Source organism: Tyto alba, unplaced genomic scaffold, assembly GCF_018691265.1.
Source record: "Tyto alba isolate M040663 unplaced genomic scaffold, T.alba_DEE_v4.0 Super-Scaffold_49, whole genome shotgun sequence".
Classification (NCBI taxonomy): Eukaryota; Metazoa; Chordata; class Aves; order Strigiformes; family Tytonidae; genus Tyto; species Tyto alba.
Genome location: NW_024881325.1, coordinates 161,115 through 178,826, shown reverse-complemented (window position 1 = coordinate 178,826; position 17,712 = coordinate 161,115). Strand labels below are relative to the sequence as shown.

Sequence of the window (17,712 nt, the reverse complement as noted above, 5' to 3'; positions counted from 1 at the left end):
AACATGATGATCAATCTAGCAGACATCCATACCTCTTCAAATAGGAAGCGCCAGGTAGGCAGCATCCCCTCCTGACAGCAGTGTCTGAATACCAGTGTGAGGTTACAGGTGCAACCTCTACCTACATGGGGCAGATTCTGTAAAAGCAGTTCAACGTTCCTCTATCTTTTAGGCCACATTTTTGTCTCAATTTTTGTGGTAAGACTAGAAACCCACAGGAAAACACTCTTCCAGCCTCCAGTTTGCACATGAAGTTGTGGGGAAACAGGATGAAGAAAGCCCTACACATCATGTCTAGTTCGTAGTCTATCACCCCTAGAACTAAAGGACACGTACGGAATTATCAGCAATAGTTTTCCTTCACCCCTTTCCTGTGAGTAAATAATTTAAATCCTTTACCTCTAAGTTTTATCTATCAGCATGCCTTTGTCTATTTTAACAGTGCATCACAGGCAGCGCTACTTTGCAAAACATTTCACAGAGGAAGTTCATATATGAAGACAAGGGAAAGACCAGTTTTTATTTTAAGTATAAAGCAGTTGTTTACTTCAAGAAATTCCAGGAAACTCAATTCAACTATACTTCATGTGAAGTATGAGGTTATTGGACTACGGTCACAAGAAGCATTTCTTCTCCTAAGGGCAGATTATTTTTTACATTAAGCAGCTATAAATATATTTGAAAAAAGTTTCTGTTGCAGATTATCTTTTTCTGTTTGGAACTCAGAGTGAATTCATAAATCTTGGCTAGGCCTTTAATTCACTGGAAAACATACATATAGATATACGATATAAAGATATGATATAAAAACATTTATATATGTGTATATATATAAAAATCTAATCCAGTCCTTACACAGAACTTGGCCAGTAAACATTCTTGGAAGTAAATATACATACACAAAATGCTAAATCTCAGATAACTCCCTAAAAATGCAAATAATGTTGTCTCCTGAGATTGTCTCATTAAGAATGTTAGATTGCAGCCATTTGCCATCTTCATTCATTCTCCACAAATAACGAAGCAAAGATATTCAGCTTAGGAACAGCAATCTTACCTTTGTAGAAGACATAACCTGGACATTTTTAATGTGACAAAAAAAGCCCCAATACAAATTTGATTTCCATGTCACTATGTCAATAAAAAAATAAGCAAGCTGACTTACAGGGAAAGGTAGAGGGCAATGTCTAATACTCATTAAACTGAACAGGCCAGTGATTCAGAAGGTTCAGGCACTGACATTTTTAATACTGATAAAAATAGTTTTATGTAAGCTGAATGCCAGAGACTTGATTTACTTTAAATGACTACTTACAATTTTGGTATGGTCGACCAGAGCACAGTAGTTACACAGAACATTTATTTATAGTTATTCCCACTAACATAGTGTTATCACAAAAAAGCTTTGGTTTATATTCATAGTGTAAAGATGAAAAACATAGAGCAATGGAAAAACATGCTAAGCAAGACTTTGTTATTCTTACAAAACGTTACTCTCTGTTAATACTCTTGTTCACAGTGCCTTGTTCTCAGGAAGCTAATGAAGGCCCAGCAGCGAAGGCAGCTGCGTGCACATACACCTTCGAGCTCAGCATGCTGTACGACCCCAAGCGTCAACACTGATTAACAATACTACTGAAACACAGGCGAAACTTGAGGGTGCTTAAGCTTCTAGTTTAAGTTAACTAGGCAAAAAACATCCTCAAACTGAAAAAAGGTTTCCTGTTATTTCAATTGCTTACAGATACACAGGTTAACACTAAAATATTTGGCAAGTTATAGCAACTATTATAAAAACTCAACACTAATTTCAATCTAAAACTGTTTTTAAGTCTGAAACCAAAGGGAACAACCCTCCCCAAAATCCCTCAAACCTGTCAGTATCACTATCCAAAGTCACTGGCATTCACTATGGACATTCCCAGATTTCAAGTTTCTCTAGGTTTTCCTGAACAGTGTGCTAGGCATTACCTTCTTCAGAAAACGTAAGGAAAGAAAAATACTCTGAACTCAGAGAAACAAGAGTTTGGAGATGAAGCAAATTTATTGTTCCAAGTGTTGAAATTAGGCAGTATTTTAAATCAACAGCCACACACTTCATGAAAACGCAGCTAGTATGAATGAACAAATCTGGGCAACCCTTAAATACGTTTCAAACCTACTGTAATGGTGTATATATATATTTATATCATAGAGCCTTGTAGGTAACCCATGGTTTAGAAAATCAAAGATGCCTTCTGCATAAAGGACAGGCAGAGAAGAGCATCACTGAGGTACTAGTCCCATTTCTTTCAGGCAAATTACTGCATAGATATCTAAGGTTAAGGAGTTCTGACATTTTTCTGAACAGCTTTTACACTATCATAAGATAACATAATGAAAATACATTGTATTTGAAACCAAAGAGCAGCATATTAGACGTGCACTGGTAGAAAACATCCTGTGTGCAATTGGAGATGTTAGAAGTACCATACACAACTTGGATGTTCATCTAAAAGCATACTAATTTGATTTGACTTCATTTTGGGGGGGGGAAAAAGTCTCCATGGCCTTATTCATAAAAATGGAGTTCTCAACATTCAGCTGTGGTGGGTATAACACAAACATACACAGTCTTCATGTTCAAGTTCTTCATGGAGATGTCCTTTGTGATCTCTGAACCAAGAAAACAAGAGAGACACAGAACACAGTTAGTACTCTTGCTTACAGGTAAAACTATGAATGCCTTTTTTTTTTTTCTTCCTTATTCAAACAGTTCTGCTGGTTCAATCAAAATGGAACTAGAACAGAAACTGCTCAGCTCAAAATTCCCTCCTATTAAAGGAAGGGTTACCACATGTCAGGATTGTCACTGCAAGAGTGGAAGATACTGTTCTAGGTTACAAAGAACAATTTTTTTGAAAGCATGTCAGCCGACAGCTCCCAGCTTCCCATCCACACAGATTAATATCTAGCTCGGAAAATTATTTTATAATGCAATGATATGAAGTCAATACTAACAATACAATCCCTTATAGACATTATAGAAGAATGGCCATACAGAGATCCATCAGCTCTAGTATCCCATCTCTGACAGATTATAGAAGAACATATGTGTGAAGGAGTGCAAGAATAAGAACATGAATACATTAACTTGAGTTTTATACCTAAAGCAAGGATTGCTGTAGTATCTGCTGAAAAACTAATGTAGCAATCTTGTCGAATATGTTTAAAATTTTCATACCCTACCAGATCAATTCCCGAAGTCTTTTCATAGTTATATGTACATAGCTTAGAACAGTAATAGGATAGTCTCACAAACAAACCCATTTTAAAGGATATAGTGTATTTCCAACAGGCTGATTCAGGATTTCCAATTATTTAAAAAACACAAACACAGAGTAATCACAGTTTATGGCTGCAGAAAACGTCACCTGCAAAATTGGTAGGAACTGGAAATCTCTTTCACAATTCTTGCCACTTTACAGGGCATTTTTGCCAAGAAGTCAGATGCTGGCTAGCTCAGTGCTTCCCAGCACTCGTCAGCTGTAGCAAACTACCCCAAAAAACAGAGCAGATTGTTTTGAATACCAGGAGGTACAGCTTTGGAACAAAAGTCATCTTAATAACAAATATACCAGAGGTGTCTCTACTAAAAAAACTTTCAAGTGGTAACCACAAATGCATCTACTGAAACCAAAGCAAAAGAGTATCAGGGGCTGCAGTGTTACTCTGCACACTAGAATCCCTCAAGACAACACAAGCAAATAAAAGATAATTTTAAATTCTGGCACTAGAGTTAGCACAAATAACAGTTTAATAACATCCAGAATGCCTGGGTGTTTTCTCAGTAGAACCAGTTTTGTAGCGTACTGCCGTGTACCCCAGAGCTGACGTCTGATATTCGCGCTGCTCTGACTCGGGCTCAGCTCCAGCTGGGAGCCCAAGGCAGCGGCTGTGGGGCGGGGGAGCCAAGTCTGAAGTGCATCCATGGAGATAATGTAAAAGCAGCTTAGTTTTCAGTAACTTGATGTCCAAGTGAAAACTGATTCTAGAAAAGGCAGCCAGGAGTTGTGTTTCTTGTAACAGTATGCCCACTCCACCTAACATTAAGGCCCCCATCTTCCTTGGAAAAATATTTCATTTTTAGACTGAGCAGATATAGTCTGCATCCAAGTTTAAAAGCCATCTATTAATTAAAGAATTAAGAAGCCCTTACGGATCATGATGGTACTGTTTTGGAGGAGTTATCTTCCAGTGCAGTGCTTTGCTTTAAGCAGCTGAATACCTATCTATACAGCCGTGAGTGGAGGTATAATCTAATTCAGCAATTAGGGCTTTATTCCCTCATTAACCTTCCTTCCCTCCCCATAAAAATGTTACATCAGTATACGAAAGTGGTTTTGATCTGCAGAAGCAGCCAAACAAACTACAAAACTTGGTCTCAAAGTCTTTTTTTAATTAGTTATTTTCAAAATCATGAAAAATTAGGGACTACATGAAGCTACTATTTTCAACAGTATTTAACACAATAACTACTTTTAGAAATTGAAAACCTGATTTGTCAATAAAATGTAAGGACAACGTCCTTTCTGTGCCAATTCCTCCAAAGGAAGGCTTTGGAGTGAGCACATTAAGAAGTACTGCCTTCATCCCAAACATGTCTCTGCATCAGCTACCTGTAACTCCCGTTTCAATCCCATGAATAAGCAACGCTTACCACTGACATTTATTTAGAGAATTTTTTCCAATATTACAAAGGGTGGTGAAAACCACATTTGTTTCTGAAAAGTTGGCAAGCTTTTTGTACAACAGGCAGCAGATGCTCAACTGCCTGTACCTGACAACATTTATAAAACTAATGTTTTCAAAACTGATAGCTCATTTTCTACCAAGTGATTTGTTTTTCTTTTTACAAAACAGGCATCAATCTTCCAATTCATGGCTTATTTTCATCAAATGTCTCAAATTATTAGCAGAAAATAATTTTTTATTTTTAGAATAAACCATAAAAAATACCTACTCAGGACTGAACTTTTTTTGCTTTGAAGGTAGGACCTTGAAATACATTAATAAAAGGATGAAAAGGGGATTACAAAGTTGCAACAATACACATAAGTATTAATTGACCTAATGGCTTCCAGAGGCATCAAAGTACTTGTTTTATATGCAGCACTTATTTATCATATATGGAGATCAAGTACAACCATTTCAGTGTTTATATGATTAAAAAATTGAGAGCTGCATGGTGCAAATTAAATCTGAGGTAGCAGCAGCATAGCTATATGGCATAAGCATGCGTTAGCTACACAAACACACCTCTCAGGACCAAGTTCTCTACATTCTGACTCTAAGAGACACCAAACGAGTTGTTTCAGCCTTTGAAGAGTTATCAAATCTCATCTTACACATCATGGTGAACTGTCACTTTATATACTTTAAACAGTCCTGGAGAATTCATACTACAAATATGTTAAAGCGACTCAGCTATCTCCCTTTTAGGTAAAGGCATTTTAAAAATCCTTACTTAAGCTGCGACTTAAAGGCTATACATTTTCCTGGTTTGTCAGTTACTTCCCTCTTTCAAAGCTCTAAAGTTTTTTACAATAGTTATTTTAGTATCTTAACTTGATCATATGCTGCTGTAAGCCCCTCTTGCCCTGTAACAATGATAGAAACCAAAAAAGAAGTGTGCATAATACCAATTGCTCCTGCATGGCCAAATCTCTAGTCAGCAAGGTTTCACACATAAATGTATTTTTTGTTTATGCAAATGAAGTGTAGTTGATAAACTTGGTTCCTACACCTTGTGCTGTTTCTAAACACTGCACTCTCCAGCTCTCTCTGTTTGTTAACACCATTCAGCACATTATTTTTAGCATTAGCTCAAACTATCACTAGAAAGTCTCATCAACATTTGAGATCCATTTTACTTACGAAAATGGCTTTTCAGTGAACAGAGTTCAGGTCACATAAAATAAAAAAAACCCCCACAACTGAAAATCCACAACAAAGAAACCCCATGCTGTACTTGCTCTCATACTCATGTATCCTACTGGCATCCCTTCAACCCAGCGGACAGCTGAGTGCTCCCAGTCTAGCCAGCTACAATAGAACGCTGCACTCCTCCTCCCCTCATCAGCTGCCAGGCACCTCCCAAGTAAATTCACCCCTTCCTCGGGTTAGATAACCAGTTTAAATAAGGTGTCTACCTTCTGGACAGGTAACCTAATGTGGTAGGTCAAAGTTCAGTGTCATGCATCTGTCCCAAACAGCTTGTAAATCATGCCACTATGATAAACTGGAGACAGAATCCTCTGTATCATTTAATTTAAAGAGCTGAATTTTCCTGAATACACAGGAACACCTGGGCGTTTTTTATCGTGTAGTTTCCAATCCATTCTTCCTATCAAACGAAGTCCCAAATGTTTCTCAGTTCCAACTTTTTAGCACTACAGGTGGCTACATCTTTAGTCTAATCTTTCTCATGAATCAGAGAGTTTTGTTTCTAAGCTTCACCATCTGTCTGTGGTTTTGGAAGATTCTTTAACATTTCAGATACGTGACTATGTGATAAAGCTTCCTACCTACCAGGTATTCTGAATGAATTGCAGCTGCCATACCCCACCAAGCTTGTCCTACTCACACAACTCTAAAATAGATCCAATACTCCTTTCCACCTACTCCCATTCTCCAAAAGGAAGGGAAAAAACAATAATCTGCAACAATATGAATGTTACAGGAACCATTTGAACAGGTTCTTAAAATATTCACACTTCACACTCCCTCACTTCTAGGAAGAGATTCACTCTCTCCGCTTAGTCACAGCAGTGTGTAGCTACCATTCGCACTGCTGACTGACCTTTCTATTTCAAAAGGAAGAAACACGTACAGAACTTGTCTTGGCCATTTCATGAAGGGAATACACTAGAGCTTTGTATTGCTAAATATAAACGTGTGCTTAGATGATTTTATTATATAAATATTGAATTACTGGGCAAAATTAGAAACCAATGTGTAAACAGCGTGCATTTAGTAACTAAACTAGATCTCAGGCTACGTTAGCTGCTCATCAGCAAAAACTTCCCAGTGCCCTTGGACAAGCAAACAAAAAGTTCGTGCTTACCCTGAGTTTGCGCTTCATCCATGAACAATTTTAGCCTCCTGCTTCTGAGCCCAAAAACTTTTGCCGTTTCATGTAGAAGACCTCGGTACGTTAATCCATTCTGACCAACTGGATTTTCCATTAGCAGAGTTCCCACTGTTCCTTTCTGACATTCTGAACAAGATCAACAGTTGAATCACTATTGGTGAAGGATATTATTTAATTTATCTTGGAGTAAATTGACATTTTAGGATTTCTTCTTCCATTTCATCTCTGTTTCTTCACAGTGCTGAGAAATTACCAATACCAACCTACTTACAGATATTCACTGAGTAAGCTCATGAATTCTAGAATCAGAAGTGTTTATTAACAGCCTAACAACCAAAAGAAAACTCTGCAGAATTCTTTAAATGGGGTCAAGAGGATAACTGACTGGGAAATGCGAAATTTCAACAGGACACACAAACCACTAAGAACTGCAGAAGCTCACAAAGGACCTTCTGATGATGAAATCCTCAGTTAAAAGACACATTTTTGGCCCAAGTGGTTTCCCAGTAGTGTCACTGAGATTCAACGCGGACAGTCCAGAAAGGACTCATACCAGGGCAGAGATTAAGAGCAAGTTATTAAAAACATTGCTGTTCCAACATGAGGTTTCTGAGTAGAAAGAAGATTAGCAGCTGTGAAACAGAATTACATATACATATCTATACTCCAGATCAGGTTAATAATACAATTCATTTGGCTTTTAAGTAGCATGAAGAAATGTTGCACAGGCTGTTTACCATGGCTTGGTAGAGAGATAGCTCCTCCTTCATTTTTGGTCGGTTTTAGACTCAGCTTTTTAAAAGAGGCTGCACAGGTGAGCTGACGGTCAGAAACAGGAAAACAATGCTGAAGGGCTCATGTTTAAATCCTGTCCCTTAACTCAAACTGTCTCTCCTTCTTTTATGAAAAGAGGGAGGAAAGCTAAACATAAACACTGTGTTTATTAGAAAGCAAATACTAGGAAAAAATAAACAAAATCACCATCTACCAATGAAAACATATGTACTTATCTTCATCAGTAAGCAATGGTGTCCAAAACTTACATCACAAAAAGCTCAGCCTGTAAATGAGGAGAGATCAGTATCCTACAGACCTTGTGGTTTTGCATTCATTAACTGCAAGTTGATATACTGGCAGAGCAGCGCATCAGGAGAGTTGATCAGAGCAGGTGCTGACCCTGTTGTCACATGTAGAGTCTTTCCGCTGAGACTAAGCAAGTCAGTTTTGTTTATCAGTTCTGAAAAAGAAAATGAGACCAGTCAGGCCATTACAGCGAAGCCGAGGTCCAGTTCTCACTTGATTAGCTGACAATGAGCCTTTCTCACTACTGATCCCACTGTGGAAGCATTTCCCTCTCCGCAATTCCTTCCTCAAGAAAGAGCATTTCTCCATTTTGAAAAATGGAATTTGTGCAGAAATATTTTGTTTTCTTAACAACAGAGTACTTTGTCTGCTGTGGAAATTAGCTCCTATGTAACATTTCTTATGTACAACATGATTACTTACACAGTACAAATATTTAAATAACTTAAAAGCAGCAAGAAATTATTTCACTTAAGCCAACCGTTTCTATCTTGTTAAATTAAAACCTATGATCTTTGCCTGTACCCTGACTTCCCTAGCCGAAGCTAGGATATGTGTTACTATGCAACATCAGGACACTTCCCTCATTAAACTCCAGATGACAATAAATGTAGAATCAGTGGCTGGTTAGCTCATGAATAATGCCCTCTGCATTAATATTTGTGTGTAATGTCAACAACAGCTGATGATTCAGCAGATGAGTCCAGCCATGCCTATTTAGAAAATGGTAGAAGATCAGACCCAGCATAGGACCCATGTCTGAAAGGATTTTAGAAGTACTACCAGCACCCTGAAAGCAATCAGATGAGAAGCTAATGAGGTTTCTGTAATGCAAATGAAATATGCAGCACCGCACTCTGCACTGCCTACATGAACCTGCCTATCACAGAGGTTAAAAAAAAACTGCCGATAGCCACAACATCAAAGATACAGAGAAATAACATCACTCTCTGCTACAAAGCTTTTGCAGCTACAAAAGAACTACAAAGACCAAATCCAGTAAGAATTAATAAATTGGATTTCTTTTAAGAATTGTGTGTTGCCTGTACACATACAGAACTAGCACCTCTCTTGTCTCTTTCCAACAGGTTTTCATTCCATATCAGCCCTATTCGTAGGTCACAAAGTCCAATCTTTACAAAGCTTATTTTCCATCAGTTTATCTCAGTTATTTTCAAAGGGGCAGAAGTGGCTCTTTTCCATGGATATTTACAAACTTAAAAATGAAAGGGGAAAAAGAAACAAAAAAACAAAAAACCCCCACTAAAACGAACAAGAAACAACCACACACACACAGAAAAAAACAAACCCCAAAACTCCAACCCTGAAACCAAATCAACCCCACACCCACAAAACAAAAAACAAAACAAAAAACAAAAACAAAAACCTGCAAAAGGGTGAAAAGTAGTCACAGGCTATGAGCATTCAAAATTTCACCAGCTGCCACACAACATCAAAGCGCAATACACTGTGGAAGGCTTATGATCTTATGATACTGCATGAAGACCTCAGGCTGCATTCAAGATTCTAAAATGCTATCTGTTAAAAATCAAGTTTATATTTATATATATATATACACACACACACACACACATATATATAAAAGCTTTAAGGAAAAAGGCAAAACTTCATTGCTGCTTCTAAAATTCACTTTTCAAGAATGAAGGTTTTTACGATGATGGTGGCCACCTGCCAGCAGCCCAAGCACTTGTTTGAGGTGCAAGGCACATGCTCAAGCACTGAAGGGGGCTTTGCTTTTGGTTTTACTTACAGAAAAGCAAGAAAATGACTACATTTACAAGTGGAAATGAATTAACAAGAGCAGCACTGCTTGCCATTTACATACAATGCACGGGTCACGGGCAGAAGCCAGCAGTACCAAGCAGGGTGCTTTACGGAGCAAGGAACACACAGCTCCAGGATTTGGGAGTTTGACATTGCCCAGGTGCTGGGATCTGTGCGGATCTACGCAGGGCAGCAGGGCACCAGCTACAGCAATGGCGATTTGCATATTTAACAAATCTAGCATTTTGCATTACAGGACCGCTGACATTTTCACAAAGAAAAGCTCATGTGCAGTGCTGTCAATGGCAGTTCATACAACCCTCTAGTAAGAGCAAGAAAAAGTGGATCATTTTTTCCATATCTAACAATACACTTGAAAACAAGCAGATATTACAAGTGCTCATCAATATTAAAATCACTTCTAAAGTCAGTTCTCCCTGCAGCTGAGATTTAAGTGGTAATGCACTCCTAGGGTGCCTTACAGTCTCATGGCCTTTTAAATATTAAAGATTAAAAAAAAAAAATCTTTTTGTATTCTTGTTTAGAAACAGTGCTAAGAGTTGAATTTAAAAAAAATTAGTTATCTGAAAAGCATCAAGATAAAATACAACATAGACTAAGAAGTTTGTAGGAGCATTTTTGCTTCACCTGTCCTTCCTCTGCTTTTTTAAGCCCTACATGACTTCCAGCTTCATTTATTCCCAAAAAATAAACAAACTCAATTTTTTTTAAATAGGTCTTTTTCAATATGGGCTACTTCCATGAAAGCCAAGTGCCAAGTCAGAAAGCATTCCCAGTAAGAAGTTGAGAAAGTTTTCAGCAATCTGGAGCAAAAACGAAGTCACAGACAACTGTTTTACCATCTGACTCGAGCCCAGCCTGTTCCCTTTAAATGATTTTTTTTTTTCATGTTGAAAGAGACAAATTCTATTCTCAGTTTCTGAAGGTCAGTACAAATCCCAGAGCTCTGCTCAGTGTTTGTGCAGTTACTCAAAATACATCGATACACTGTTGGGGAGGAAATGTTTATCCCATTATTTCAATGTTGCACTGAAAAACAGGGACATGACATATTTTAGCTTGCCTTAATGCAAGAACTGCCTGATTTTGTGCTATTATGCAACCCTAAGCAAATCTTCATTACAATTAGAAAATGAGGTAATAAATTACTGCAAGAAGTGGACAGCCCTGAAAACCACAAGAAGGAAAATAAGGAGCCAGAAATATGGTTTTACTGGGTCACAATTTTATTAACACATGGGAACAATTCAGCAACAATTTGTCTGGAGTGTGTGACCTTCCTTCGCCATTCCTCTCACAGTGGCTTATACCAACCCCTCGCCTCACCCAACAAGGCCCCAGAATCACGATCAGGCCTCCCCTAACAAAACCTGTGCAAAGGTGGAGCAGATAAAGCAAAGGGATCGTATCACAACCAACTCTGGGAATTTCAGTTCTATCCTCTAACATCTTTAAGAGCTATTTTCTTTGTACATGCCTTCAACCCCAACTCCTCGGGGAGCCATATCTCCTGCTGATCAATATGTACTCGAGATCTCTGCCAACCTGCAACTAAAGTGAATTTGGTAACGTTATCTTTCCAAGGAAATCTCCATGTTGTTAATAAGCAAGCAGGGGGGAAAAAACCCAAACACCTGCTCTGCCCAGACCACTTACAAAGAGTGAAAGTTTAAAATCAGCATGTCAAGATATGAAGTCCCAAAATGATACCTACAGATCAAGAGCAACATGGAAAGAAATAAAACCTCTGTTACTACAGCAGAAAGAACCTTGAGGAAAGTTTAGTTTTTCTTTACCACTTCCTTTAGAAACTCAGCATCAATAAATCTATGCTGCATCCTTTTGTCCTGTTAGTGGCAGAATACAAACCAAGTAAGGAGTCAAACTCCTTACCATCTTACTGAGATGAGAGTTTCCCAACTCTTTGTGGCCTTTTACAGGTCATCTCATAATATCTGCGATGGTAATGATTTATACTAGTACATTCCCACCTCTGTAGGCATATATCACACTGCTATGAAGTATATCACTACTATTTGGAAAAGGATTTCAAGGAAAACTATTTCCTCCTTTAAAACATAACTGAAACTTGAGGAAGATACTGAAGGAAACTCCTATAAATTACCTATAACTGAAAGCAAAGAATAATCATCTTGTGTGACAGTGCTATTTGGTTCAGCTGAGCACAACTTGGAAAGAGGTTTTATCACAGTGACGTACAGTAAGATTGTATCAGATATGAAAACGCTCAAAACATTCTTCTAGAAATACTTTCAGGAAGAGGCAAGTACGAACACTAAAGATAGAGATGGTAACAGTGCCATTACAGACACAAGTAAGACTGTTCCTGTACTGATGTCATAGGTAGACATAAGCTGGTGATCCTTGGCAGGACTGTCAGCACTCCAAAACAGCCTTTCACAACAGCCAATTCAAATTCCTCCCCCTTAGGTGTTACTTCCGTAATATTTCTATGAAAACACACTGGTAAAAGTTTCTGTAGCCATCCAGTTACCATTTTTGCATTATTTTCTACTTTCTTTGTCACTCATTTCAGACTTAAGATGAATGGTGTGGAAACAGATCAAGTTTGAACGTCAGGATGTGCCTGTAAGCAACACTAAGAACAGTTTACTATTACTGTTGAAACATCTCTGAAGTCGTATCACAGCACGGCCACCGTTAAGTAATCTCTGTATTGCTTCACCAAAGCATTTGGTTATTAGTGTAATCTTCTTCTCAGTGTGCTGATCTTTAAGTTGTAACTTTTTCTGATGTATTGAAATACTATACATATTGCAATAATGAAACAGCACTTTCATCTCAGGGGAGAGAATGCCAGTGTTCTGGTAGGGTCTCATAGTCACTAATTGCAACATCTTTCATTATGTTTTTCTTCTTTGTTTCAGCTACATTATCTTTGTAATGAACCAAACTATGATATAGCCTGCAAGTCTATGTATAGTCCATAGAAGATATTTCACATTCTCATGTCCTAACAGAGGCAAAGTTCAAGCTACAAAAATATCTGATAGATTTTTCTGAGATCCTCAAGTTTCTCTAGGGTGAAAAAGCAACATTTTTTCCTCTACAGATAGCAGTTTGCATTCAATTTAAGTTCACACCCTGCCTACTGAGGCATTAGGGACAAAAAAAGCATGCCAAGGCTGATGGCAGCTCGCCATCAATATATAGCATAGCCTGGACCCAATGGAAACACTTTCTGAAATAAATCAGATTTTGTCCTGATGAGAACTGAAATGGAAATAAAATAACAGAAGAGATGAGCATCATTTAGCAGCAGCTTTTGGAAACATCTTGATGTGACTATAAAAACAGTCCCATAAGCTAAGTACCATAAAATAGAATATTCCCTTATGCATTTTTTTGTCAATTTTCTATATGTATAGAAAAATTATACAGTAAATAATTATACAGTAAATAACTCCTAGCTGCTAGAAAGACTTTCAATTTTCCTTGTCATACTCCATTTACCTGTTTTTCCATTAAAAACTGTCAGTTTAGAATTTTTAAGACCAAAAATGCAGGAAATGGCATCTACAAATCCGGTGAAGTTCAAGGTATTATCTCCTTTTGGGTTTTCCAGCAGCAATACACCATCTAAAACCGAAATTAAGAAATTAAAATGCAGTTTGAAGCAACATCCAATTTACAATGATTTTCTAAGGACTTTTTCTAATTACTTCCAGTGAGTTTCTAAGCTACCTTAAAACTGGCAACACTGTTTTCCATAATTTTTTTTTGGTAAAAAAGGGAAAGAGGAAAGAACACAAGGAAATGGACTCAAGTGTACTTCAGATTTAGAGTACAGAACTTCTATTTGTATTTATTAACAAAGAAGTCAAATTTGTATGTCACTGGATTATAATCCAGTATTACAGTGATTAAAAAGCAACAGACTGTATGCCCTCTGAGATGTTCACCAGCTTATATAGTTACGTTCATTATTCAGTAAGCAGCTTTGTAACCATGTTAAACACGGCAGGCTTACTTTGACACAAACTGTAAACCCACGTAGGAACAAAAAATTCCAGAGACCGCATTTAGTTTTCTCTCCTTTTAATATGTAACTCAACCTTGTAGTACTTTTAACAACATCACTGCAGTCATCTTTTCATTATCCAAGACACAGTCATTATATTCTCTAGTTATAAGTATTCTTTTTGGCTTTATACTTAACATCTACGTTTTTCGAAACAAGTATCTCCTCCACAGAAAGACATCACCTAAATTTACAGTACTACATCAAGAATTAAAAAGTAGTCTCAAAGTACAGACTCTGAGCACGGGTGCATGTACACACGTCTTCCACCCTCTGTCTATATAGATGTTCACATAAAAACCCTTCTGCAGAATACAAATAATTCATGTGCACACCTGAGTATTTACCTCAGGTCTACCTCAGAAGACATCACGGACAACATGTGGTTTTGCTTTTAAAAAGCTTATTTTCAAGAACTATTCAAAGCTATTACTGGAAGGGAGCTTGTACCATCTTGCAAGCAAATTTGTGGCTCCAACATTCATCACACTGTTATCCAAACAATCTTTTAACACCACCTCTGACAAATCAAACCCGGTCCATTCCTACCTTGCTCTGTCCCATTAACACAAACTTTGAGGTTGACGTAGGCACAGGCTGGACCAACACACTGACACAAGCCACCTCTGACAAGTGTAATTTCTAGCTCTGATCCCTTTAGCTGAAGAAAGAAGAATATTATGTTTATTTGAATATTGTTTTATTAAATAAACATATCAAAATATTTTCCTTAAATAAACATTAAGATCTTGTCTTATTATACTAAACATGACTTACAATAAAATAGCAACGTTTGCCACATATTCCTTCACAGAGCGCTTCAAATATGAATTTGTCGATAATATATGCTGAAGATATAGCAGTATTTAACACATAAGAAAAACAGAGTGGAATAAACAGCCTAATTTGCACAAGTGATGAGCAGTGATGACAGTCTCCCAAAATATAATCCAAGAGTGAATATACTTGAGAGGAACACTCTTCCAGAGGTAATTCAGGGTATCTGAAGACAGGACCCTGCTCTCAGTCACTGTCCAGAGAAGCCTTCATCTGTCTCCAAGGGGCTATGGAGAACAACCAGGGGCAGCAGTTGCCTCCTATCAAGCCAGCCTCTGTGACTATCTCCCCATTAGCTGTGAGCGAATCAATTAAAACTTGAAACACTCCAAGAAATGAAGCATGTATCTTCCTGTGCAAATGAGAGACCGGATGAAGAGACTTTTGAGAAACCACAGCAATACTACAGAAAGATCTATTTTGTAGAGGCCTTAAACCACCTCTAAGACTACGTTTTTTCCAAGCATGGGACTTTTCCTGAACTAAGCACAGGCTGAAATTACTCCTGCACCTATACCAGCTTTAAGAGATCTTTTAAAGCACGGTTCCCATGAATTAAAACTTTTAATTAAAACAAATATAATCCAGAAATCACTTACATGAACAACTGGCACTGAGCAGCCATTTAAGCCAACTTTTTATAAGTTTAAGTATGGTCTGTGGTAAGAGTCACAGTCCAAAGGGTGAACAGACAAACTTGGAAGTGCCACTCTTTACTGAGCTCCCTGCTTGTTACAAAGCAGGGAAAGACACAGAGCAGCAAATCTCATTTTGTGCTTATCCATTCTACCAGCAATTAAAAACTCATTTTTCAAGTAGCTGATTTTCCATCCCAGTACTTTCTAGGCAACTGCTGATTGATTAGGGTTTTGGTTTTTGTTTTGTTTTTGTTCATTTGTTTGTTTTTGTTAGTTGGGATTTTTTTTAATTTTATTTTTTTGTTGTTGTTTTTTGTTTGTTTGTTTTGGGTTTGGGGTTTTTGTTTTGGTTTGGTTTTTGGTCTTTGTTTTTTTTTTTGTTGTTGTCTCTCAGAGCAAGTCTTTGGGAAAGGAGTTCATAATTAATACCTTGTATCAAAAATTGATTCCGGATAATTTCACCGAAATAATGATCTGAATGTAATCAAAATACTTGCAGAAAAGATAGACTTCATTTCATTCTTGTCCCAACCTTCACATATATTCAACATCATGCAGACTCTGTTACTCCTTTGAATAACTTCCAGAAATCTGGTGCAATGCTCCTGTCGCAGTTGACTTAACGAGCGCACTCATGTGTGGAACTACACATTTTGTTCTTCCAACTTGCATCTGTTTTTATATCTAAAAGTGTGTAGTGGTCACTAAAGCCTCTTCCATGTCAGTGTTGCTTACCAGCCCACACCAGCAGAAGACAGTTGATGCACAACTCAATCCGAACTCATATCTTCATAACCTTTATGCCTGAAACTGCTCATACAGCCCTGCCTGATGCACCAAACTGCAAATTCACTGCACACAGCTGCAGCCATCAGCTCTCCACAACGGGCCAAACTTCTACACTGAAAGGCTTCCTAAAGAAGGGCCTTTTCATTTCAGATGTTTTTATTCACTGCTTTTAATGTGACAAGCTAGTTGCAGCAGAACAGAGTCAAGCATCTGCCCTAAGAAATCCATCTCTACAGTCCCAGCAAGTGAGACTTCCAAGGAAGACTTTACAGTTACACTAAAATCTCAATCATCTGTTTCTCTATGCAACCTCTATTTTGAAGTCTAAGTATGTGACTAACAACACAGAGACACATCAAGTCTGTAAACACAGTAGCCATCTAAATGTGCAGAAGGCAACCCACACAGCAAAGATCACAGACTGACTCTGTAGGGAGGTACTCCATAGTGAATGAGACTCCTTAAAGTAAAATAATAATAAAAAGCTCCACATTATTTATGAAACTTCTCTTTGCCTCCATTTACCGTACATGAATTGTATAGCTTTTGTACACAGAACTTGCAATAAGCCCCTGCTAATGGTTTTGTTTGAAAAACCTCCACAGCCAAGATTTTAAGCTGACAGATAGGCACTCCCAGCTGTATGATCAGAACAAGGCAACTACATTTCTATAAGCTTAGTCATCAATTGCAAGAGCCACACAGAACTGTCTGTCATATATAGTGTTATTTGAATTAAATTTTTTTAGGTTTTCCAGTCTGAAATCCAACGTTGGTGCAAATGCATAGCCTGACCCACAAACCTCTTACCTCTGCTTTACATACTAGCTCATCATTTCCAAAACTGAACAATGTCTGGCTTTTGCTCACATCTAAACAACAGCTATCAATTAAATCCGTAATAACCAGCACCTTTTGTCATTTTTCTGTAGGCAGCGTTATTTAAAACTAATCTAACAGACTCATCTTTCAGCTTACCACAATGCTTTTCTTCACTAGAATCTTCTATGTTAAGATTTAAAAAACAGAAAAATAATAGTGGGGGGAAACGATACTTCCATAGCCACGAAAGCTTTCACAGAAAGACACAGTGACAACCTTAAAGCTCATGTATTAGGCAATTTCAGAGGTAGGCAGCCAGACAAGTGTTTCCCAGCACTACACACTTTTTTCCCAGCTGCTTTTACATTCTAATTCAAATCTGATGTTGACTTAACATCAAGCTGTCCATCAGCAGTATCCCAATCAAATAAGTACTTAGAAGAAATAGCAAAATATTTTCACCAATTTCTCAACCACAATATTCTCCACTTCTATGTAGTGTTTTTCCCTAAGTTAGTAAGTAGATTAAACCAATAGTTTTG

At 37.7% G+C, this 17,712-nt stretch overlaps 1 protein-coding gene across 3 annotated transcripts in view; it reads right to left on the bottom strand.

Moving 5' to 3' along the window:
- Positions 1-2,025: 2,025 nt before the first annotated feature.
- The window catches only part of IARS1 (isoleucyl-tRNA synthetase 1), a 107,915-nt gene continuing 92,228 nt past the window's right edge, over positions 2,026-17,712 (bottom strand). For all 3 annotated transcript variants that reach the window (XM_042807004.1, XM_042807003.1, XM_032995821.2), the window contains 5 exons: positions 14,634-14,745; positions 13,517-13,642; positions 8,226-8,369; positions 7,106-7,258; positions 2,026-2,655 (listed from right to left, as the gene is read on the bottom strand). In XM_042807004.1, the coding sequence (XP_042662938.1) occupies positions 2,573-2,655; positions 7,106-7,258; positions 8,226-8,369; positions 13,517-13,642; positions 14,634-14,745 (618 nt within the window). In that variant the 3' untranslated portion in view covers positions 2,026-2,572. The remainder of the gene's footprint in view (positions 2,656-7,105; positions 7,259-8,225; positions 8,370-13,516; positions 13,643-14,633; positions 14,746-17,712) is intronic.